Here is a 24,596-nt window from a genome sequence, read left to right as displayed (position 1 = left end):
GATCATAGCTCGGGTGAGATCCCCGAAGAACCTGCCAGGTATTGGACAATCTGACATCCATAGCATCCATGTAGCAACGGACGTGCTCGTCCTCCTCCCTGACACGACGACGTACCACCTCCGGCGGAGCCGGCTCCCTCCGCACCGAAAGTGGCCCACGCGAACGCCACCAAAGGAGCTCAGGGTCGATGACGGGACCCGGGGCCGGGTTCCTCACCAAGCGGCGTGCCCCTGAAGGTAGCACCTCCCAGTGCCAGCCCGGCGGAGCCCAGTCCCGGACATGGGTCCTCTGAAGGAGGACGTCGCCGCGAACGGGTCGACGGCGAGGATGCGGGCTGGGCATCGTCGAGAACGAATACTATATGCAAAGGTAAAATTTTTTAAACGATTGGATTGTGATTTCTTATATACAAATTTAAAAAATGATATCGTTGCATATGTCAAAATTCTATATGCATCTATAACATCGATCATCGTCTAACAATTTGACATTAATCTAATTCATCTAGCTAAAACTAACATTTCTAAAATTTCTAACATTTCTATATAACTAACATTTCTATAAGATTTCTAATATTTCTATAACTAAAAAACAGAAAAATTTCTATAACTAAAAAACATAAAAATTACTAACATTTTTATAACTAACAATGTGTGTGTGTGTGTGGCCATGGCGGGGCAGGAGCTCACCGGCGAGGCGAGGCGACGGGGGTGGCGACGGGGACGGCGACGGGCGGCGACGACGGGGGCGGCGACAGGGACCGCGACGGGCGGCGACGACGGGGGCGGCAACGGGCCGGGGCGGCGACAGGGACGGCGACGAGCGGCGACAACGGGGGCGGCGACAGGGACGGCGACGACGGGGATGGCGACGGGCGGCGACGGGGACGGGGGGCGGCGACGGGGGCGGCGACGACGGGGAAGAGGAGAAGAAGCAGAGGAAGAGATGAAAACTGACGAAATTCGTAAGTGCTGCTTATATATTAGGGGTCTTTAGTACCGGTTGGAGCCACCAACCGGTACTAAAGGTCAATTTTGGCCAGGCGGAGCGGCGGGAAGGGCAGGCCTTTAGTACCGGGTCGTGGCTGCAACCGGGACTAAAGACACCCCCTTTAGTACCGGTTGGAGTCATGACCCGGTACTAAAGGGGGTGCGCTGCCACCCCACGGTGCACAAAGTTTAGTCCCACCTCGCCGAGCGAAGGGCAGCCGCACTGGTTTATAAACCCAGCCGCGGCTGCTCCTTCGAGCTCCTCTCTAAAGCAGGCTTCTGATCCTAAACTGCGTCGCTACCCTGTGGGCCATGCGGGCCTGCATCCTGGCCCAACTACAGGTTGGGTTTCTAGTCGTATGTAGGCCGTTGTGGCCGAGTAGGCGGGCTTTCTTTTCTTTTCTACTTTATTTATTTTATTTTATTTATTTGTGAGTTGTTTTTTGCTGTATTTAAAGTTTCTTTGTGAATATTTTTGCTTTAGGTACAAAAAATTACAAACTTTCTATTAGTGCCAGTAGTTTTCAAATTTGAATTATTTGAAATTTGTGTGAATCACTAGTTTGTGAATAACTTTACTTTAAAATAGATTTTTCAGTGATTATTTTTTATTATGTTTAATATTAGTGTGTTTTATAATTATATTCAATTTGGTAATACTTAGGTTATTTAAAAAATGAAGTGCCTTTGTAATAGATGAGTTTTTGTCCGAAAACCTGATACTTCGAAAAAGATTGTCCATTTTGTACATGATGTGCATCAAGTTTTTGCCGTAACCCTCTCTACTTTTTTGCACATGATATGTGGGTGAAATGATGATACCATATGCCAACTTTCAGCCTTTTCAGAGTTAATCTGTAGTGCTTTTCAATTTCAGGGTCATTTAGCTCAAAAAATTCAGTAAATGCATGAAAAATAGCAAATGATGTCAGAAAGGGTTGAAAGTTGATGACGTGGCTTTGAATGGTGCATACTGAACGCACAAAAAGTACACGTTTCAAATGTCAAAACACATAAGTGCCCTAAGTATTACAAAGATTCCCTATGGTTTGTCCAAAGTGGGACTTTCCAGATATATAAGTACAAAAACTCACTAGAGAAGAAAGTGATGACAGTGAAGCCGATCACATCCCAGAGTGGTATCTTTGGGCCGTGTGAAACTTTTTCTTCGCGTGTGTCCCTTTGCGCCGTAACCATGGACAATTTTCATCATTTAACTGGATGCTCGGGTCAATATTCACTCTGAATGGAGCAATTTTATCAAACTTTTCATAATCTCTGATATGTCTGTCTTTTTATCCACTCCCACGATGTTTCTTTTCCCTGAAAGAACTATGTGGCGCTTTGGCTCATCGTATGATGTATTCGCTTCCTTATCTTTTCTTTTTCTCGGCTTGGTAGACATGTCCTTCACATAGAAAACCTGTGCCACATCATTGGCTAGGATGAATGGTTCGTCTGCGTACGCAAGATTGTTGAGATCCACTGTTGTCATTCCGTACTGCGGGTCTTCCGTTACCCCGCCTCGTGTCATATTGACCCATTTGCACCGAAACAAAGGGACGTTCAAACCACGTCCATAGTCAAGTTCCCATATGTCCTCTATGTAACCATAATATGTGTCCTTTCCCGTCTTGGTTGCTGCATCAAAGCGGACACCACTGTTTTGGTTGGTGCTCTTCTTATCTTGGGAGATCGTGTAAAATGTATTCTCATTTATCTCGTACCCTTTGAAAGTCATTATATTCGAAGATGGTAACTTGGACAGCAAGTACAGGTCATCTTCAATAGCGGCGTCATGCATGGCACATGTCTGCAACTAACCGGCGAAAGTCCCCGTTTGTTCATATGTAATCCAGTCATCAGACTGCTCCGGGTGTTTGAAGCGTAGAAAATTCTTGTGTTCCTCCATATATGGAGCCACCAAGGTGGAATTCTGTAGAACTGTGTAGTGTGCTTGAGTGAGAGAATGCCAATCCATACATATTATTTGATTCCCTCCTAGCGTGCCTTTTCCACCCAGTCTGCCCTTATGCCGTGATTCAGGAACACCAATCGGCTTAAGGTCAGGAATAAAGTCAATACAAAACTCAATGACCTCTTCATTTTCAAGGCCCTTGGAGATGCTTCCTTCTGCCCTAGCACGGTTATGAACATATTTCTTTAAGACTCCCATGAACCTCTCATAGGGAAACATATTGTGTAGAAATACAGGACCAAGAACGTTAATCTCTTCGCATAGGTGAACTAGGACGTGCGTTATGATGTTGAAGAAGGATGGTGGGAACACCAACTCGAAACTGGCAAGACATTGCACCAAATCATTCTCTAACCTTGGTATGATTTCTGGATCGATTACCTTCTGAGAGATTGCATTAAGGAATGCACATAGCTTCACAATGGCTAATCGAACGTTTTCCGGTAGAAGCCCCCTCAATGCAACCGGAAGCAGATGCGTCATAATCACGTGGCAGTCACGAGACTTTAGGTTCTGGAACTTTTTCTCTGCCATATTTATTATTCCCTTTATATTCGACGAGAAGCCAGACGGTACCTTCATACTGAGCAGGAGCGTAGCTGGCATGACCCTGATGTATGCCGTTTTTTCCGTGCATACGTTGCTAGTCCTCCCGTGCCTCCAGTGTATCTTTTGTCTTCCCATACACACCCAAGAAGCTAAGCAGGGTCATGCAAAGATTCTTCGTCACGTGCATCACATCGATTGCAGAGCGGACCTCTAGGTCTTCCCAATAGGGCAGGTCCCAAAATATAGATTTCTTCTTCCACATGGGTGCGCGTCCGTCAGCGTCATTCGGAACAGGTTGTCCGCCAGGACCCTTTCCAAAGATTACCTTCAAATCCTTGACCATATCATGTACATCAGCACCAGTACAGTGGCGAGGCTTCGTCCGGTGATCCGTCTCACCTTTGAAATGCTTGCCTTTCTTTCTTACAGGATGCCTGCTCGGAAGAAATCAACGATGTCCCAGGTACACATTCTTCTTACAATTATTCAAATATATACTGTCGGTATAATCCAAACAGTGCGTGCATGCGCGGTATCCCTTATTTGTCTGTCCTGAAAGGTTACTAAGAGTAGGCCAATCATTGATGGTCACGAATAGCAACGCCTTTAGGTCAAATTCTTCCTGTCCGTGCTCATCCCACGCACATACACCTGTTCCATTCCACAGCTGTAAGAGTTCTTCAACTAATGGCCTTAGGTACACATCAATGTCGTTGCCGGGTTGCTTAGGGCCTTGTATGAGCACTGGCATCATAATGGACTTCCGCTTCATGCACAACCAAGGAGGAAGGTTATACATACATAGAGTCACAGGGCACGTGCTATGGTTGCTGCTCTGCTCCCCAAAAGGATTAATGCCATCTGCGCTTAGACCAAACCATACGTTCCTTGCGTCACCTGCAAACTCCTTCATGTACTTTCTCTTGATTTTTCTCCACTGCGACCCGTCAGCGGGTACTCTCAACTTCCCATCTTTCTTACGGTCTTCTCTGTGCAATCGCATCGCCTTGGCATGCTCTTTTATTAGGAACAAACGTTTCAACCGTGGTATTATAGGAGCATACCACATCACCTTGGCAGGAATCTGCTTCTTCCTGGGGCACTCGCCCTCGACATCACCAGGGTCATCGCGGCTGATCTTATAGCGCAATGCACTGCATACCGGGCACGCGTTCAAATCCGCGTACTCACCGCGGTAGAGGATGCAGTCATTAGGGCATGCATGTATCTTCCGCACCTCTAACCATAGAGGGCAAACAGCCTTCTTTGCTTCGTACGTACTCTCGGGCAATTCGTTGTCCTTTGGAAGCATCTTCTTTAACTTTACCAGCAACTTTCCAAATGCCTTGTTAGATACACCATTCTCTGCCTTCCATTGTAGTAATTCCAGTGTGGTGCCCAGCTTTTTCTTGTCAGCACCTTGGTACAACAATTTCTTGTGATCCTCTAAGATGCACTGCAACTTCTTCTCCTCCTTTTCACTTGCGCAGTTTCTCTCTGCATCGGCAATGGCCCGACCTAGATCATCAGTTGGCTCATCTGATGCCTCTTCTTTAGCTTCTTCCCACATTGCCGGCTCAGCTTCTTCCCCCATTGTTGTATCATCGTATTCAGGGAACCCATGGCCAGGATAGCTATCGTCGTCCTCTTCTTCTTCATTTTCTTCCATCATAACCCCTCTTTCCCCGTGTTTGGTCCAAACATTATAGTGGGGCATGAAACCGGACTCAAACAGGTGGACGTGAATGGTTCTTGAGTTAGAGTAATTGTGATCGTTCTTAAAGCCAGCACATGAAAAAGACATAAAACCATCCGCCCGCTTGTTTGCCTGAGCCGCAATCAGAAAAGTATGCACGCCATCAACGAACTGGGGAGAGCATCGGTCATCGTACATCCATTGCCGGCTCATCTTCATTACACAGCACTGAATAGACCAAATTAATACAAGTTCATACAACACTTATTCTTATAAAGCAAACATATAAATAACTCTCTAGCTAAAGCATTTAAATGCAACAACAAATGCGATCAAGATCGCAACTAAGGTAACAATTGATCCAACAGCATAATGATACCAAGCCTCACTATCAATGGCATATTTTCTAATCTTTCTAATCTTCAAGCGCATTCTCTCCATCTTGATCTTGTGATCATCGACGACATCGGCAAAATGCAACTCCAATTCCATCTTCTCCCCCTCAGTTCTTTTCAATTTTTTTTTCAAATACTCGTTTTCTCTTTCAACTAAATTTAACCTCTCGACAATAGGGTCGGTTTGAATTTCCGGTTCACATACCTCCTAGATAAAAATATCTATGTCAACTTGATGGGCATAATTTGTCATAAACACGAAGTGCAACAAAATAGTTATAAAAGAAAATATACCACATCCGAATCATAACCCGGACGAGGGCCGACGGGGACGGATATCAAAACCATGGCACTATGAATAACAAACAACGTATGGCTAAGATAATTATACAAGTAACTATATATCTAAATCACACAAACATGATTTTTTTTATACAAAAAAGATAAGAACAAGAGGCTCACCCCACAAGGTGGTGCCGGCGACAAGACGGTGCGGACGATCGACGGTGGTTAGTACGGAGACGGGAAGACACTAAGTAAACCACACCTACATATGCAAACTAAGAGTTATTTTGAGCTCAATTGCATATAAATCAAATAAACTACCACATATAATTCCTCCCAAATTACTAAAACCCATAAATTAATGACTATATAAAGCATTGCAAGAGCTAATCTAACAATGAGAGATGAAATGACAAAGTTGCTTACCTTTGTGATCACTTGAATGGATGGGGGCCTTCAAATTTTGACAAAATTTGGGCAAAATGTGTGATGAGCTCGAGGTAGGGGAAGAACAGAGGGGAGAGGGGAAAGGGGAAAAACAGAGCGAGCTCTATCGCGGGTGGACGAAGGGTTTATATAGGCGACCTTTAGTACCGGTTCGTGCCACGAACCGGCACTAAAGGTGCTGGAGGGGCCCCAGACTGACAACATCCTGCCACCACTCTCTTTAGTACCGGTTCGTGGCACGAACCGGTACTAATGAGAGCGGCCCGCCTAGCCGTTGGCACCGGCACTGATGATCATATTAGTGCCGGCTTAAATACAAACCGGAATTAATGAGCTGAACATTAGGCCCTTTTTCTACTAGTGATCATAGACCAGATCTTCGGGTCGTAATAAGGGCCATAATAAGGGCCGCTGGTTCTAACGCACGCACGCACGTCCCATAATACTGTGCGCCACTAGTGCTTCCACTACCACCAGGTAAGGGCATGTACAACGGCATCTAATCAGCCGTCTATAATGTATGCCACCTCAGATTTTTCATTACGTGGAGGAGAGAGAGCTAGGAGAGAAGAAGGGTGTCGTTAATTTTGCAGACGGTCGATATCCCAACAATCTCGCTACTTACCGATAGCCTCATCCCTGTTGTATGCTCAGGCGTCGTTAATTTATGGTTTGCATGCAGCAGTCTGCCCATGTTCTGGCCAAGATGTACACGAGGACGGAGGGGTTCGCATGCAGCGGTCTGCCCACGATCGACGTGCTACAGATAGCAAAAAAAAGCAGACTATTATAGATGCTGTTTTTACTGCTATCTATAGATGACGTGGACGATCATTACAGACTACAAGTGTCTAAACTGATGTAGGCGGCTTAACTCGATCCATTTCTGCCGTTGAAGCTTCATCAACATTGTAGACAGATCAGACCAGAGCAGACCACCAAAAGGAGCGTCGTTCTCATTGCGTAGCTGCATGGCATTGGTGAATCTCATGCTAACAGTGCATGTATTGCTTTTCTTTTCTTTTGATGAGAAACCCTAGTGCTCTCTATAATGCTAGCTAGTATACTACTCTCTGGTGGAGCCTCTCCACTGATTCGAGCTAAAGTGAAGATACACCTAGCTCATGGAGGATGGAGCCCTCTCTCATTTGCTCCAAGGACCCGTGCGACTGAAACCAATGCCCGGCCTGCTGGGCGGTGGCCTCCGTACGTGAAGGGAAAGCAGGAGGCAAGCAGGGGCAGGCAAGGCAGCTGCGGCCAATGCATGCCTGGCCTCTGTGGTCTCTGGCGATGAAAGTGAAATGTGGTGGGTTCACCTTGTGTCACATTTCCTGCTCAACCTCAAATACTAGTAGCAGCTCAATAAAGGCGAGCGCAGGGATCCCAAAATGCTCAGCTTGGAGTTGCCACCACTTGCAGATGTTGGCGTCCACAGTTGACTAGTGGACAAATTTTACGTCGCATCTGATGTGCAAGGTCTTTGCAAGTGGCTGTACCTGTGCTGCGTGGATAATGCATATATACAACATACAAATGCGTGGCGCCGGGGAATTTGTTGTATTGAGACGATTGATTGTACTACAAGAATCAGTTTCAAAAAAAAAAAAAATTGTACTACAAGAATCAGTTGTAGCAGGCCTGTCCTAGCTGCTCATGCAGTACAGGCCTAAAGCTTCCGGCGCTAAATACAAGGCGACAGGCAGGTGAGTACGATAGATCAGCGAGCCTTTGATTTGTGCCTCTGACCGAATTATTCCACGGGAAACGATGGATGGAGATTGACTTGATGTATACGGTTACCGTCACATGCGTACTGTACTACTTGTTTTTTTTTCTTTTGAGAATTTTTACTGTACTACTTGTTGAGTGGTTATACTTTAGCTTAGCCGTGCGCAGAGACTCACGACGCTGGACTACACAGATTTCCCACGTCACACCGGACTACCAACTCGGATCATCAAACGGACCTCAACCAATGTCGACGAACATGTTCGCGGACAGCCCGGCCATCCCATCGTGTCCGTCAAATCTGAACTGTGTGCTATGACTCCAAACTTTTAACTGTCCTTTATCCAAAATATGGCAACTAAATCGCCTCCGGTTCTAGTTGTCCTTTGTCAATGGTCGATCCTTCTATTTGATGAAACGTCTTGCAATCATTAAAATTATGCTTGAACAAATCAAACAACTTGTAATACATTTGTCCTTGCATTTATGACTCACATGGTTGTCAAGAATTCTAATATGATCCTTCTTCGGCAACAAATCAAAAATGAGGACTTTTACAGTACCCTGAAATGATCAAGGACCGTCCATTTTCGTTAATCTGCTGGTCCTTACGATGTGGTACTCCACAACTAATCTTACAGAGTACTAACCCAAAAGCGCGTGGACTACCTCGACCTGAAGGGTATTTAGGTCTTTCATTTTTTATATTTAATCCGGGATGAAAATGAGTCAACTTGCCTCGACCTAACCTAAACGATTTGTACTGCGCTCGTCCCTCCGGCGCCGGCCTCTCCCTTACCCACACGACCAACGGCGCGGCGAAGACCAGCGGAGGCGGCGCCTCCTTCTCCACTCGGGCGCCGACTTTTCCCTCCACAACACGGCCAACAAAGAGGAGCAGGACAAGCGGAAGCGGGGTCCACGGTGGCTGTCGTTGGCGAGGCGCACATCTCCTTCTCCACCTCACGCGCTGACCTCTCCCTCAACCATGCAACCAATGGTGCGGCGCCCCCGACAACCGTAGTTGGCAAGGCTCACGTCTCCCTAATCGTCCTCTCCTTCTTCGGAGGGGAGGACGCTGGCCGACACCCTCGTAGCTGTACAAGCGGCCTCAGCCAGTGTTCGTCCATGTCTATGGCCTTCGAGGTTCTAATCCGCAGATGTCGTCAGTTTCGTGGATCCCCACTCAGAGCAGCTCGTTTCTGAATCAATCTCCCGATGTTTATGAACTATCAGGTTTTGGTTTTCTTTTTTACCAATGAATCAAGACGAATGAAAATGTCTAGAAATTAAACTTGCCGAAATAATCATCGGGCAGGCGACATTGAGAAATGTTTTATGCTAGGAGGACTAGCAAAAGGTCTAAATTACCCTTGTAAATGAACGTTTGATTCAACCGGTACTCCTATCCTCCCAACGGGAGTACCAGGGTACCGTAAAAGTGCTCATCAAGAATATGACCACACATGCTCAAATCGAAGGTATACTTGTCATTCTCTAGCCGATCTTGTTGTGAGAATGGTCTTAGAACTAAGCAAACGAAAGGTTCATATTCGACATCTTAATTGCAGCTTTTGCCATGCCATAATCCGGTGTCAACACATGCATATATGAATCATAACTTTCGCGCCCAAGCTCCAATTTAGGTTGTTCTTATTTTCTCGGAGAGGGGTACGCAATGGTGAACTCCGATGCTCAAATTGACCGCAACCTTCGGCGTGTGCAAGTCATCCTTTGTGATTGTGTCCTTTTTGGGAGTCCAACATTGGAGCAAGATGGCGAGTCTGCTTCCACGAGCTTCTTTGTAATAAGAGAATGATGTTTGATTGGATTCGGGTCCGTGTGGAAAATGCCATCAAAATATCATTTTCTACAACCCCCCAAAAAATCCATTTTTTTTGAACATACATACACATGTATACTACGCGTGTGCAAAATTTCATAGCATTATGCTTTCACATGTGGTGTACAAAAAATAATAACAAATACATATTTACAAAGTGGGCTGATTTTATTTTTTATTGTTGGGCTGGAATTTTTTACAGCCTATATACATCACGATATTTTCAAACGACTTTTCACACGTTCCTGCCGAACACATATAAGTTTCCAAGGAGCTCGTCCTCCAAATTTTGAAACTTCTAAATGTGCCTTTTGAATTTTTCGAAAATAGCGGCCTCCAAAAATCCGCACTCCGGGTCTGTGGCCCTTTTCCTCGAAATTCCAAGCGGTTTTTAAGCTCGTGTACAGTGACATGCGTAGGGTTGCAGATGCTGGCACATTGTGCGGCATCGGATCGGCCGTAAAACTGCCCGTGATGTACCAATCTAGGAGCATGAGGCCAACTCCACCGCGCGACCCCATTCTGTCTGGCCCCATTCGTTTAGGGTAAAACGGATAAACGAGGCGGCCCATGTCCGTGATGTACCAATCTAGGAGCATGAGGCCAACTCCACCGTGCGACCCCATTCTGTCTGGCCCCGTTCGTTTAGGGTAAAACGGATAAACGAGGCGGCCCAGTGCGCGACGGCCCAGACTCATCTGGTCCGTTTTGTGTTCGGGCCGACCCATTTCGAGCGCAAACTTGCGCCGGGTTTGGGTCGCGACGGACACCAAACGGACGCGCGGCTCGTCCGCGTCGGGGCCGCGTGGCAGGCGGCCACCTACCTCCCACCCGCCCACATCAATGCGCACGCTCAGGCGGCCCCCCCTGTCATCCGCCCAGGCGAGGGGTCGCGGTCCTTCTTAAATGAGAACTGTGGGCCGGCCGTCGTCCACACTGCCCCACGCCACCCCGCGGCCTCCTCGAAACCCGACAGCCCCAGTCCCAAACCCTAGCCAAGAACTCGCCGGCCGGCCTCCCGCAGCCATGGAGCTATGGAACTACGGCCGCAAAGGCAAGCATGACCGCGAGGCTGGCTCCTTGTCGGGACGCCGCCGCGGCTCCGTAAAGAAGGAGGAGCCCGCATCGCCATCGCCACTGCGTCGGGCCCCGCGCCGCCCGCGTTCTCTATCGCGCCCACGGCCGCCGGCGAGCGCGATCGGCACTACATCGAGGCGGCCGTCTGCCGCCGTTATTGGGAGACGAGGACGCCGCTACCCTGGAGCGACGTCCACCTCCCCAATAACTGGCACCTGTCGGCCGACCGCGTGCCGATCCCGCCGGTCCCGCTGAGCGGCCGTGCGCGCCGCCAGGAGATCCAGCGCCGCCGCCGCCTCCTCCCGGACGACCTTTACTACGACGAGAGGTACGCCCCCGACTCGCCATTGTGGGACACTTGGTTCCACAATGAGCACGACATGCGGCGGGCGTTCTTCTTCGTCGGCACGTCGACGGGGCCGCGACGGCCACGTGAGCCCCGAGTGGCTCCCCAGGTGCGCGGCCTGACGCCCACGCCGTCGCCGTCGCCATCTCCATCGCCACCCCCACCTCCTCGCGTGACAGCGGAGTAGAGGCCCAGCTCATGGCGGACTCCATGAACATGCACGATGAGTGCCAATGGCCGGGCCTCGAGGAGACGATGGCCCTCTCTGCGGCCGGCGACGTCGCCATCCCCGAGGTGGAGATGGTGCCGAAGGAGGAGGTGGTGGAGGAGCCGCCGGTGGCCGCGTTCCACCCTGGCCTGGTGGGCCAGGGGTGGAGCTGGTCGTGCACCGCTGAGCAGATGGCGGCCGCCGTGGGGGGCGTGAACTGGTGCCCCACGCCGCCGCGGTCGCCGGAGCGGGGCGCCTCGCCTTGGGAGGAGGTGGTGCAGGCACCGGCCACCTTCCAGCCCGCCGCCCCCGTGCACCACGGACCGCCGGCCCATCATTGGACGCCGCCGGACTACGTCGACCTCGTCAGCGACGACGACGACACCGGCGGCCAGTGAAGACGGTGACGGCCACGGCATTGACGGGCGCGGCAGGAGCGCGCGGGAGGCGTTTTTTTATTTTGTTTTTATGTTAATTATGAAACTGGCCGTTTAAGTGGACTGAGAAACTGGGCCGTTCTGTGGTCGTGACCCCTGTATATGTTTTATGTTTTTTTAACTGCGTTTATTTGCTTTTTTAGTCATTTCATTTAAGTTTTTATATTTTTTTAATCACGTCCATCCCGTACATGTTTTGGGGTGCGGCCGCGCGTTGGACACACCCACGACCCATCGGACAAACGCGGACATGGATGAACCCATTGCCGTCCCAAAGGAACAAAATCCGGCCAAACCGGACGTCCTTTCGGGTTCGCGCGGTGGAGTTGGCGTGATGACCAGCTGTCCACCTGACCTGGGGCTTGGTCCGAAGGTGATGGAACAGTGGTACGAACCATAGTACACAGTACACGACCGACCATATCCCCTTGGGATGCACGCAGCGTATTGCATCTTTTTGGGCAGAGGCGCGCAGCAGCTGTACACACCCACCCAGTCCACTGCTTGCTTGCTGGCCTGGGTCTTGGTGGATCGCCGACCGACCCTGATCGCCTTGCTGTTTTGGCTTGTCTAGTTGCTCGGCAGCGCGCTTTGCCCGCCTAAAGCCTAGTGCCTGGTGGCATCCTCCAGGGCTCTCTGGCCGGCCCTCGTCACCGTACGTACGACGGCGTGCATACATGGGGTACGTGCAACGGTGCAGGCAGCTGGCCTGTTTCCTTTTTCTCGCTTGCTTCGGGGCTCCTTGCAAGTGCGATCCTGCATGGGTCACACGTAATGCATGGGACAGCCACCAACACCAATCATGGCCTTTCTTTCACCGCAACGGTGGAGCTAGCTTCTCCTATGCAACTTTGGTGCCGCGTCCCCTCTGTCCGGCTGATGCGGCTTCTCTCCAATCGGGCTACTCTGTGGTGCTAACAGTACGTCCATTTCTGTTTTCTCTTTCATTGACCTGGGGTTGGTGCCTGTTCGCCGCACATTTGCGCTATCCCACCTTTATGGCGGGCAAAAATGCCATGGCCAACACATTGCAGCCACTTTACTTTACTCTCTTGTTTCAAACTTTATGCTGCAGGCGTCCGCGTCACAAGTCATATTCCAGGGAGACAAACGTCCTCCCCAAATCTGGTGGCTTCACGTCACATTACGCTGTACGTCCGGAAAAGGCCAAGTGCGGGGACTATCAGCCAGTCAAATGCAACAGATGCTCAGTTTCACCGACAATACAGTAGAGAAATCATGTTGCATGCAGAAATCAAAGATCAAACTGGCGTGGTATCAACATTAGCCACTCGGAACCGCGAAGATCATCTTCATGATCATTCGATGCGCCTATCAAGAAAAGAAAAGCAGGCATTTGGCAACGACCCAACAGAAGCGCAGCCTCTTACTGGATGATGAAGAGGCCGATACAGAGATTTGAGCACACACCAGATGATATGACAAATGAAACAATGGGCATGAGGAAAAAACAAGTTTTTACTTACTAGTCGGAATGAAATAAGGGTACTGATTAGGTACAGCCAAACTGCTACTAGACCTTATCTACTTGGTAATCTTTCCTCGTACCACGACAAACAGAACAAAAACAAACACTGGCACTAATCAATTCCTCCCTCACTTAATAATGGTAATATAATAGCAACACATAATATAAGCAACACACGAACTGCGGTTAAGCCTTGGTTTTTTATTGTGCTCTCGTCGACACCACCCTTGGAACCAGCTCTGTGAAGCCAAGTTGTAAAAGTGAAGCCCATCTGCACAACAAGGGGCGATTACAAACTGAATCAAACTGACTTATTAATGTGTATGTACATTGACTTCTGAATTCTGAGATGGATACCTTGGTTAGTGACTCATACCACCATCAAGAGTCGAAGTGATAGAAAGGTCTAAACACTTCAAACTTCTAGTTATTATCTTTCTGGTTGATCAGAACTCGAAGCTCCATTAGGAGGTGTGGACATGTTGCTCGTCGATCCATTCTCCGCTGGTGGAGGAATTCCCCACTTTCTCTCAGATTCCAACGGTTCCATGACATAAACACTGCCATCAGTAAGGCCTAGAGCAAACTGATTTGCCTCCGAAGGATGTGCCGCAACCACAACTGGATGAACATTTGAACTAGAAAAGAAACACATGTCAGCAGTTTACTCACAATTCAACAAAACCAGTTTTTGAGTGGCAACTGTATTAATGACTTGCTTGTTGTAAGTTTAAGGGAAGCAAACATGTGGGTGGCAAAAAAAAAGGACTATTCATAGGACAGTTCTGTTACAACTTCAGTTCAACAGAGTAACTAGTTTGTGGTTACACTGCTGAGAGCCAATCGGATGTAATAAGATCTTATATTATGGGACGTTGGGAGTAGTCTTTCCTATAAATGCCTAACGATGTATTCCAATTCAGTTTGATACATGTAGCACTGCAAACCCATATACTAATTTAAAATATGGTACTATAAACTGGCACAGCGATGCAAATACAGAACTCCCTCATGCAGACGATCCAAATGCACTAAGAAAAAAATCACTGGGAGTTGAAACAATCGTTTGTTCTAATACCAAAAGATGGATTTTTGTTCAGGTATGTATCTTACGGATTTAGTAGCTCAAGGCAACAAAAAAATATAAATCTCCCAAACAAGTATTAGCAATCTGTTATGGACATGCACTTGCTAGTCTAAGCAGCACTTCGGGTAACTTGATTCTATAACTGCCCTTAGAAAGGTGTATCATGTTATTGCACTGAACTAAAGTAATTGCTTGAGGACAAAAAACACTAATTCAAACACAGACCCTCTAAAATGAGGCCAGCCAACATCCTTTCAGAAGAGATAGACAATTAACCCAGTAACTCAGACAGGTAGACAACCCCCTGAGTCCCTGACAGAGTAAATTATGTTTGGTTTGAGCCTTATAAAATACCTGATATTTTGAGGAAGATAAGAAGCTGGAAGAATTCGGCATTGGAGTCTCAAACTTGATGCGCTAAATATGCAGACAGTGGCGTCCAGAAAGCTTGCATAAATCAGTTGACTATCACATGAGAATGTAGCATGCGTTATTGGAGGAGCAGAGGTCTCCCGAGGAGGCCACTGAAAGCAAAGTTAAGGTGAGTGAGCCACAAGACAACCTTCGTAGCAAGAAAGACTAAGCGTCAAATGATAATGAAAGAAATTTCACCTGCTTCACGGGTTCTAGTTTTGAGGCATCATAGATGGCAATCTGGGTCTCATGGACAACAAGACAATGCTGTTGATCTTGGTGGAACTGAACTCGTGTGTCTAAGATGTTGGACGTTGGGCGGCCAGACGGTATCTGCAAAAATCTGCTCCTTTGCCTCTCCCACCCATCAGTGTTCCAAACACATATCTACAACAGGAACAATCAGAAACTGAAGATGGAACAGAACTTGCTTGATAGACATGATCTGACTAGATAGTTCAGTAAATAACCTGTGCATCAGCTCCAGAGGATACCAAAACATTTAACACATTTGAAAAGGCGAGACCTGTAATTTTCTTAGAGTGCCCTCTAAGTTTGCTTTTGACCTGTACAAAAAACGAATACATCTTATCTGAGTGCACCTTGTTCACTACAGAAAAGAACAATCGTAATCATGTTATAGCAGGTGCTAATACCTCATCAATCCGAACGTTGTAAATTTGGATGGTTGAATCATCCATTCCAATTGCAATTATGTTGTTATCTTGAGGATGGAATGCTAGGAAAGTAGCTGCTGGTGGTGGAGGCATAAACGTTGTCATCGTCTGCGGTCACCATAAATGTTAGGACATCTTCTACCGTAAAAATGATAATTACACATGATCACAATGATTTACTAACCTTAAAAGTCATCATGTTGAATAGAGAGATTTTCCCTCCTGAAGCTGACATGACATATGAATCATTCTTTGACAAAGCAAAGCAGTGAACGGCCTCATCAGGACTATTGTCAATTGTGTCATTAGTCATGAGAATGCCACTTGGAGGTTGCCATAATTGAGGAGAAACACTAGCAGTAGCCTAGAAGAGTGAATAGCAAATTAAAACAATTAGTAACAATCAAACATACAGTGTTCACCTGTGATGTACATATCTACTCCCTCCGTTCCTAAATATAAGCCTTTTTAGAGATTCCAATACAGACTAAATACGGAACAAAATGAGTGAATCTATACTCTAAAATGCGTCTATATACATCCGTATGTAGGTTCTTATTGAAATCTCTAAAAGGGCTTATATTTAGAAACGGAGGTAGTAGTAAGAAAGCTGAGCAACTATGAACAAACAACCAGAATTTCACCTTTCCAGTTGAATTTCGTTCATTACGTGGCCATTTCCACAGTAGATGGACGGCATTTGAAGCTAAAGCCAAGATAGCAACACCTGAATTTGTGTAGATCAGTCTCGAGATCTGCAATTAAGACAAATAAAAACTTATGACAAACTAAGCATTGACACTAGCACACCAAACAGAACAATCCATAATACAAGTAAAAAATGTGAGATGCCCTTCATGCATTATACAGTGCATGCATCATTGACTGACTTGTAAGCCGTAGGTGCATATAGATAAGCATGTGCATAGCTTCACTTAGCAGTCATAATGAATGTTCATGTCCGCAAGACACTTGTCAAACATCAAGCATGTAACAAGAGCTAAAACAGTTGTTCTACACGTAGAAATCACTATGAATTAATTTAACAAAATATTAATCTTATAAATGGCAGTGCACCTACAAAGATTGCTAGAAAATGATGCATATTCAAACATATACAGAGGAAAAAGGCAAGGGAAGAAGTATCACCTTAGCTGTCCTAATACTATCACCTAGTTTTAGTGATCTGCACTGAGCTGTATCAGTTATCTCCATAAGCTTCCAGACCTTTGACTTATCCATTGACTCATCAGCTATTCTAGGTTTTACATCAACCATGCTTCTGTTGTCCCCATTCTGTCAAAAGAAGTCCAGAGTAAGATCAAGTTAGTTTGGATCACAATGTAAATTGTTTATAATATTACAGACCAAATGAATCTGGATCAAAACGAACCATTGCAGTTATAGATGATGGAGCAGCAGTTCCAGAACTGGTTGCAGCGGCGGCGGCGGCAGCTGCCGCGGCAGCAGCAGTCAATGGGTTTATAAGAGGCTGCACCAATAAGAAATGATTGAGCCATGCATGCAAGGAAAACAATCTGAAGTTGTTTCTTGGTTTAAGTAACTACCTTTGTTACAGTCTCAGATGCACTACGAGAAGCATCAAAAGAACGATTTTCCAGTGTGCGCAATAAACGAACACCATCAGCATTTGCTAAGACTTTGATACCATTATCAACAGTAGAGACTGCCAACAGAGTACCCTCCTTGTTAAAGCGGATACGCGGGCTTGCCTGATAGTTATGGGACCAGCCACCAAGTTAGAACAAGGAAGGAGATTCTTATTACATTTATATCAAATCAGAAATTCTCCAACATAAGCACACACAAACAAAAAGAACTCACAGGTAGGCCACCATCAGCTTCAATGGTAGTCAGAAGACTAGTGTTGTCCATGTCCCAAATCTTTATCACGAACTCATCTCCAGCAGCCAAAAACCTATTTCGCGTCGTATCAAATTGTACAACACCCATCGATCGCTTACGAAATCCCTGGTATGTTCTCTTCACCGCACCTTCACTCTCATTCCATTCCACCAGGTGTGATTCACCATCCTTGCTGGTCCCACAAGAAAATAATCTACATAGAGGCAAGAAAAGAGTGAAACAAAGAACAAACACCTGCATAATCCTAGCTAAAAATGTTAACAATGAATTTAGATACGAACCTTGACCCATCCGCACTATATGCCATCGTAGTGCACCAATGACCTGGTGCATCATAGTCAACTCTGGACCCAAGATTATCATAGAGCCATGCCTTTATCTTTCCATCTAAAGCAGTTGAAAAGATGAACTGCGTAACAGGCAGGTAACATGAGGTTAAAAAAACATTAGCTTCCAATAGAAGAAACAATACAATCTGGTGCAAATGCCTGACATAATAAATGCTTTTCAAGTACCTGAATATTTTCCTTGTAATGTGGACAAACAGAATAGACAGGAGCTTCATGACCTTCAAAGGTAAATTGTTTTGTTCCACTGGTGGCCTCCCACACCTAGAATGCAATTATTGTAGACTTCATATTTCTAGTGAAACAAGATACAATACAGTCCCAGAATTAATACCATCACAGAAACTCACCTTTATCGTCTTATCGTCTCCACAGGTAATTATACAGAGCTGCTTATTTGGATGGGCGAATGCAATGTCATTTACGCCACCAACATGTGCATCAATCTAATCAACAGACAGTTTATAATCATATTCAGGACACAAGATAGCAAACCATGTACACAAGACAATGAGCCATAAAGCAGATAGTGAGTGATAAGTATATGCAGTAATACCTCCAAGTGTTGCCTAATATCATCGCCACCATGATAAGAATAAATCTGTACTATATGCCTTGAATAAGCAACACCTTTTAAACAGAACATAACATTAGAAGAGGGCTAACTTGACAGAACAGCAATACAAAAACTGTTCACGACATCTTACCAAACAAGGTTCCATCAGGACTCCATATTATGCGATTAACTGACACGGTAGGATCCTTAACCAGTGCAGCCTGTTTGTACAATTTACATTTACACATACTTATATTAAGTACAGGTAAGAATACTAGGTTACTGAACTACATATTGCAGTGAACAAACCTGGAGGGCCATAGAACATTTCCCAAGCTCCCAAACCTTGAAGTTTCTTACAACAAGTCTCTCCTTGGTGCCAACATCCCACAATCCAATGTCACCAACATTGGTACCAACTAAAACAGATACCAAGTGAAAAATGCACAAGAATGAGATGCTATGGGAGAGACAAAGATTTATCATGGGCACAGACATTAAAGAGCTTACCAAGAAGAAGAGTTTGTTGAACTGGATGGAAATCCATGCTCATTGGAGCTGATCCTTGACTCAATGTCCGTGCGACAGCTTTATGGAAATCATCTTGCGGGTAGCTATGGCTCTGCGGATAAGTTACTGGCATCATATTCACCGGAAGATTCACCTGTTAAATACAACCCAGTTGAAATCAGGTATATATCGAGGATTGATTAGGCATAGCATGACAGTATTATCAAGTATCGACTGCAAGAATCCAATAGCGGTAACAGATTTTTGAGGGAATGAAATTGCTAATACCTCCTCAGACAACCCAACTGGCCTAGGTCTCTTACTGACATGATCAGAATCTCCAGATGGATAATCCATAGAAGGGTTAGCAGCCGAGGGTGTCCTAGGATGCTTCAACATAGCAGCTACAAGATATATGTGCAGAAGTGTTAATCAACCATGCAATGCCCACCTATTCATAACGTTCGCGAATTCCTTGCAATATTAACAAACATAAGTACCAGGATTCGTAGGAGTACCAAATCCAATAGCACCTCCAGAAACAGCAGGATGCGTTACTGCTGGAGGGTTTGACATCCAACCGGCCAGAGGTGCGACGGGTGTTGGTGCAGGTTGAAAGGGCTGAAACAGGCATAAACCAGATTATCAATAAATGTACACTTCCACATATAGATGAAGTGTCCAGATATGCTCAACAAGCTTACTCCATGGGCGCCCAATTGGGGGAAACCACCAGGTTTAGGTATAGATCCAAGTAGTGGATTGTTTGCTGGTGATGGAGCACGTGCACCATTTGGTTGTCCACAAGAATGATCAACAAAGAGGGTCTTGATGTCAGGATTAGGCCTAGGATTTTTGCAAAGCTGGTGCTGCCAGTTTAAGCTGCCATATAATACACAATAACATTACTACTATGGTAAATGGAGTTACTGGTGGGGTCCCCACCTTCCACCTCCTTCAAAAATAACAAACAAAAACACAAATAACAACAATTTCACAAGCAAATTAAGTTAAACACAATTTGATTCTTATCCAAACAACATCCTCCTTCGTGTTAATTACCCCACCCAGGCCTGGCGGCAAAGCAAACAGCATGGTTTGGGCCTTGCACATGGTGGGGCGCAATGTCATCCAGGATGGAGCTCAGCTGAGCGTGACACCCAGGTTGGTTGCATCAAGCAAATTAAAGCTGACAATAACTCACCATGCTGGGATAGTATGATATTTTTACACATAGCACACCTTGCCCGTACATAGACTTCTTAATTAATTCTCTTTCCCTCCACGTCCAAACACATATGGTAAATCCAAAGACTCACAAACGTGAGGAAAGAAATTAAACCCAGAATCTCGATAAGGTGGAGGAATATAGGGTAGGCCTAAACCCTAATCCTAACAGAATCATCAACCAGGGCTGACTCTGGTAATCTAGGAATAACCACTTATTCGCAATAAATAATGGAAAGTAAATAGTAATGAATCAAGGAAATAGTAGGCTAACTAGTTGAATTTGCAAATATTTGTGACATCTATATAAGTTTCGGTTCCAAAGAAATAGAGACTGCAGGTTAGCAAATAGTGGTGACAAGTCATATGGAGATTCTATACTTATTTGAACTTCAAATTGTATTGGACTGATGGAAAAATGTAAATGCAAACAGGTGGCTCAATTTTTTGGATATTTACGACTGTAGGATCCGCAAAACTTGTCATGAAGAGCAACCTTATTTACAATGTAAATATGCAATGGTAGAGATGGGTCAAATGACAAGATTATAACATTACGAAACCAAGTTTTGCCATGAATGAACAGCAGCCCTCGCTTAGTTTATGGCAAATTAAGCCAGGTCATATTTTCCTAACCAAGCATGGTTGGTTTAAATAAAATTGGGGAGAACCGAATGTGGTGCACAGCCTCGTTAGCTTATAACATTTTACTGGGTCAGTTTTACAAAGGATAAAATGTGAGTTAAAACCCTCTCATGAGGGTTAAGTAATTTTATTGGACGAAAGAATGTTCACCTGGTAGATCTATAACTAGCATCATCAGTTTAGCAGCAAGAAATATGCAGCGTATAAGAATAAATAAGATGCCCATACAACAAAGTAAGGGTGCCAAGAATATTATTTTTCTTCATGTGCTACCTCTGGTTGATAAGTGTCCGTAATCTAGAGCTCTTCAGATTGGGAAACTGGAGCTTATCACGGAATAAGGGGTTAGCTTCGATCAGCTTCTTCAGCTCAACAAGCATTATTGCTCTTGCAGATTTTGTATCACCATACTTGGAGAGCTGCTCATTCTCCCTATCAATAATAAAAGCAAAAACCAATCACTGAGCAATCCAGTAACGGTTAGAGCCACACAAATGATGGCAAGAACCTAATGTTATAAACGAATGCAATCGCGCAGATTTTACCTGAAGTTCTCCAGAGTCAATAGCTGTGTTATCTCCTTAAACAGCTCCTCGTTAAAGGATGCAAACACCTTCAAGTCCTTGACCAAGATTTCAACCGCCTTGGACCGATCATGCCTGGCAGCAAAGGAACACATAGTCAGCTATCACCGCAGTCCAGCATTTATTACAACTAAATAAAGACACCTCTTCCCCCTGCACTTACTTATCGAGGGCCTCGAGATACTTCTGCTTGCGGATCTCAAAGAATATCTTCATCGAGTAGCGGTTGTCGTCGACTTTGGTGAAGCCCCCGAGGTAGCGCTCCACCTCATCCCAATTCCCATTGATCACCTCGTCCTCAAAGTACTTCATGTTGAAGTAGAAACCAGACTCCTGCTCGAGCCTAAACGGCGACAAGGGAAGGTTCCAAGTGAGCAACGCTAGACAAACGAACAGCACCAATTTTTGACTTTATTTATTTATTTTTGGAGTTTGAATCACTCACTTGTGGACGGTCTCCTTGAACTTCTCCTCATCGAGGAACTGCAGGATGAGGAAGACGAGCTCCCGGCTGAGAGAAGACATCCTCGCTTCCCCGACTCCTCACCCACCAGGCGGCGGATGCAACTCGGCTGTAGACCTAGCCTACGGGGGCGCAGGACCCCCCACTGCGGAATAAGATTCGGATTCCAGGTTCAGTTCACGATCGCTCACAGCCCAGCCGCGGCGGAAACAACATACGACGGGAAAAAAAACAGATCAAAAGCGAGATCGATCCAGGCGGGCTAGGGCTTTACCAGCGGAAGGAACCTCCCCGGCTCGGATCTCCTCCGCTCCGCCCCGCGCCGGGCGAGCAGAGCGGGGCCGGCGGAGGGCTCGAGGCGGCGCGGGTCGGCGGGGCGCCCGGCGGCGGAGATCCGGGGGCTGCGCGGCTTCCGATTTGGGGGGGCGGCCGGGGCTATCGCGAGAGGACCGAGAGAGCCGGGAGGATGAGACTGAGGCAAGGGGCAGTATCGTAAGTCAACAAAGGGAACGGGGGTGGGGAGCAGAATTCCCCTATTTATATCGGACGGGACGAGACGATAATGGAACCCCCCCTCCCCTGCGCGTCTATATATACTCGCACACTCCCCAAACGACATACGAGAACGTGCAGGATAAAATATCTTTATCGTTGCGGACAGGAGAAAAGGAAAAAAAACACACGCCTTACGTTCGCTGCACGCGTTCGCCCCAAACCCAAACCCTAGATCTGTTTCGGAACCTGCCATATATATACGCACATATCCCAACGATTTTGAAAAAACTCGCCCGGAAATGCAGATCCAAACCCAGGAATCGGGCCCGTGGAAGGCCAGGGCCCCTTTTCGATCCTGCTGCTGGATCTTTTTGGGCATGGGTATACGCAGAACGAACTCCTTGCCCCCGCGAAAAAATTCCAGGATCGAATTCGAATCGAATCAAAAACATCCAACCAACAGCTGCATAATTCCGAACGAAAAGCAAAAACAAAGGCTGTGCTGCACTTACGGAGCTTTGTGGCTGGAGGGACCGGAGAAGAGCTGTGGGGAGAGGAAATGGGTTGTTGGGGGCTAGCTAGGGCAAGGAGGGGCAACCACCTCGCGGTCCTATTTATAGGAAACTCTCGTGTTGCCACTGATAAGAGTGATGGCTTATCGATCTGCTCGTGTGCCTCTCTCGATATGCGTATCAGCTTATCCCGTCTGATAAGCGCTGTCTGATAGGCTGATCAGACACGGGAGGTAGTGGTAGGGTCCATGCGGCTCCATCGCCATTAGCGCAAGGGAATCCGCGTTTGGATTTGCTTTTAATGAAGACGTGTCCAGTCTGTACCCAACAACTAAAAGACGCCTTTTAATGCTCTCCTCTCAAAGAAAATCGGCCTTTTCCATTTCTTACTATTTTTTCTTTGCGGAACTAGTATTTCTTACTATTATTAAGGAAACACGTCAGGCAAGACAAATTAAGATATCAGGATTTACCATTTCGTTCACAAATATTTAGTTATGCTTTATTATTTATATATTACCTTCGTCCTAAATTAATTGTCTTAGATTTGTCTAGATACAGATTGGTAGATGCATCCGTATTTATCTAAAACGTGTCTAGATGCATCCGTATCTAGACAAATCTAAAACAACTAAATCAGAATGTGTGAGTATTTGCTATCAATAAGGGGTGTTCGCGCAAAAAGGAAAAGAGGACCAAGAGACGAACGACCAAAACCCTAGCCACCACCCCATCTATTCCCTTTCGTGGCCGCTAAGGCGCGTCGCCGGGCAAAGTTTGTGCAGCCTCGGTGTCAACAGGGAGGTCCTGATCGGGGGGGCGGCCTGCTTGTGGAGGAGTGGAGGGCTGATGCGGGGTGGCAAAGGAGATGTGTGCTTAAGTGTCAGTCTTTTGTCAAGCAGTGCTCAACGGTGGAGCTGGTGATCCAGCGCGATGATCTTCAACAACGGCCTGGCCTGGCTAGGTCACCGGAGAAGAGGGAGTTCGTTCATGGTCTTAGACGGTGGCGAGCTCGACATTAGACCCGTGCTTAACATGTAGTGCCATGAGTGATTTTTCCAGGTTTTCTTTAGGGAGTCTTCAAGTTTTGTTTGGAGCGACGAGCGGTGGTGTTGTTTCACTATAGGAGTAATGTGCTCGTCGTTTTTCCCCGTTTTGTTGCCATGCTTATCGTCGGTGGGCATGGAGCCGTCTCTCCCGCAGGTCTTTCGAGATCCGATCAATTTAGGTTTTCGTTGGATCCATCTGGGTTTAGTTGGGGTTTTTTTTTCAAGAAAACTTCCAGTCTATTCATCTTCAACCATAGCAGTACAACGAACACCAGAAACAATAAAAATTACATCCCGATCCGTCGACCACCTAGCGACGACTATAAGCACTGAAGCGAGCCGAAGACGCGCCGCCGTCATTGCCCCTCCCTCACCGGAGCCGGGCAAAGTTTTTGTTGTCTTCGAAATTTCTTCAAGCCCTTATATGCACTTTCTTCTCCGAGCCACTCGCTGCCAATGCAGAAGGATGTCGCTGAAAAGAATGGAACGCTGCTTCGCTCTGCTGGATGCGTCGGATCCCATATAAGACGCTCACTCTTTACCCCTGAGGATCTCCCCCCTTATCTTAGAACGGTCTTGCGGCTATCTGCTTCGCAGATCGCGGCTGCCGGCGTCTCTTGATCTACATCAACGACTTTCCGGGACGCTTTTTCTACAAACTCATGGGTTAAAAAA

General features: G+C 46.4%; 1 protein-coding gene across 6 annotated transcripts; it reads right to left on the bottom strand.

Moving 5' to 3' along the window:
* Positions 1-13,440: 13,440 nt before the first annotated feature.
* Positions 13,441-22,945, bottom strand: LOC109766560 (protein TPR3). Of its 6 annotated transcripts, none has more exons than XM_073496780.1 (28): positions 22,873-22,940; positions 22,140-22,337; positions 21,848-22,010; positions 21,566-21,745; positions 21,364-21,477; positions 21,092-21,250; positions 19,651-19,828; positions 19,447-19,567; positions 19,235-19,350; positions 18,947-19,100; positions 18,746-18,855; positions 18,588-18,657; positions 18,437-18,510; positions 18,231-18,326; positions 18,049-18,144; positions 17,815-17,942; positions 17,492-17,726; positions 17,215-17,379; positions 17,040-17,138; positions 16,796-16,942; positions 16,291-16,401; positions 15,831-16,010; positions 15,626-15,754; positions 15,440-15,535; positions 15,168-15,356; positions 14,910-15,079; positions 13,826-14,106; positions 13,441-13,739 (listed from the first exon to the last, which is right to left on the bottom strand). In XM_073496780.1, the coding sequence occupies exons 3-27, from the start codon at positions 21,925-21,927 to the stop codon at positions 13,899-13,901; spliced, it is 3,405 nt and encodes a 1,134-aa protein (XP_073352881.1). In that variant the 5' UTR covers positions 21,928-22,010; positions 22,140-22,337; positions 22,873-22,940; the 3' UTR covers positions 13,441-13,739; positions 13,826-13,898. The 6 variants fall into 6 exon arrangements, with proteins under 6 accessions (XP_073352881.1, XP_073352884.1, XP_073352882.1 ...); XM_073496783.1 differs by having other exon boundaries at positions 19,465-19,567; XM_073496781.1 differs by lacking the exon at positions 22,140-22,337 and having other exon boundaries at positions 22,873-22,945.
* Positions 22,946-24,596: the final 1,651 nt, after the last annotated feature.

Source organism: Aegilops tauschii, chromosome 4 (assembly GCF_002575655.3).
Source record: "Aegilops tauschii subsp. strangulata cultivar AL8/78 chromosome 4, Aet v6.0, whole genome shotgun sequence".
NCBI lineage: Eukaryota > Viridiplantae > Streptophyta > Magnoliopsida > Poales > Poaceae > Aegilops > Aegilops tauschii.
Note: the sequence above shows the minus strand (reverse complement) of the source record. Positions and strands in the feature narration are given on the sequence as shown.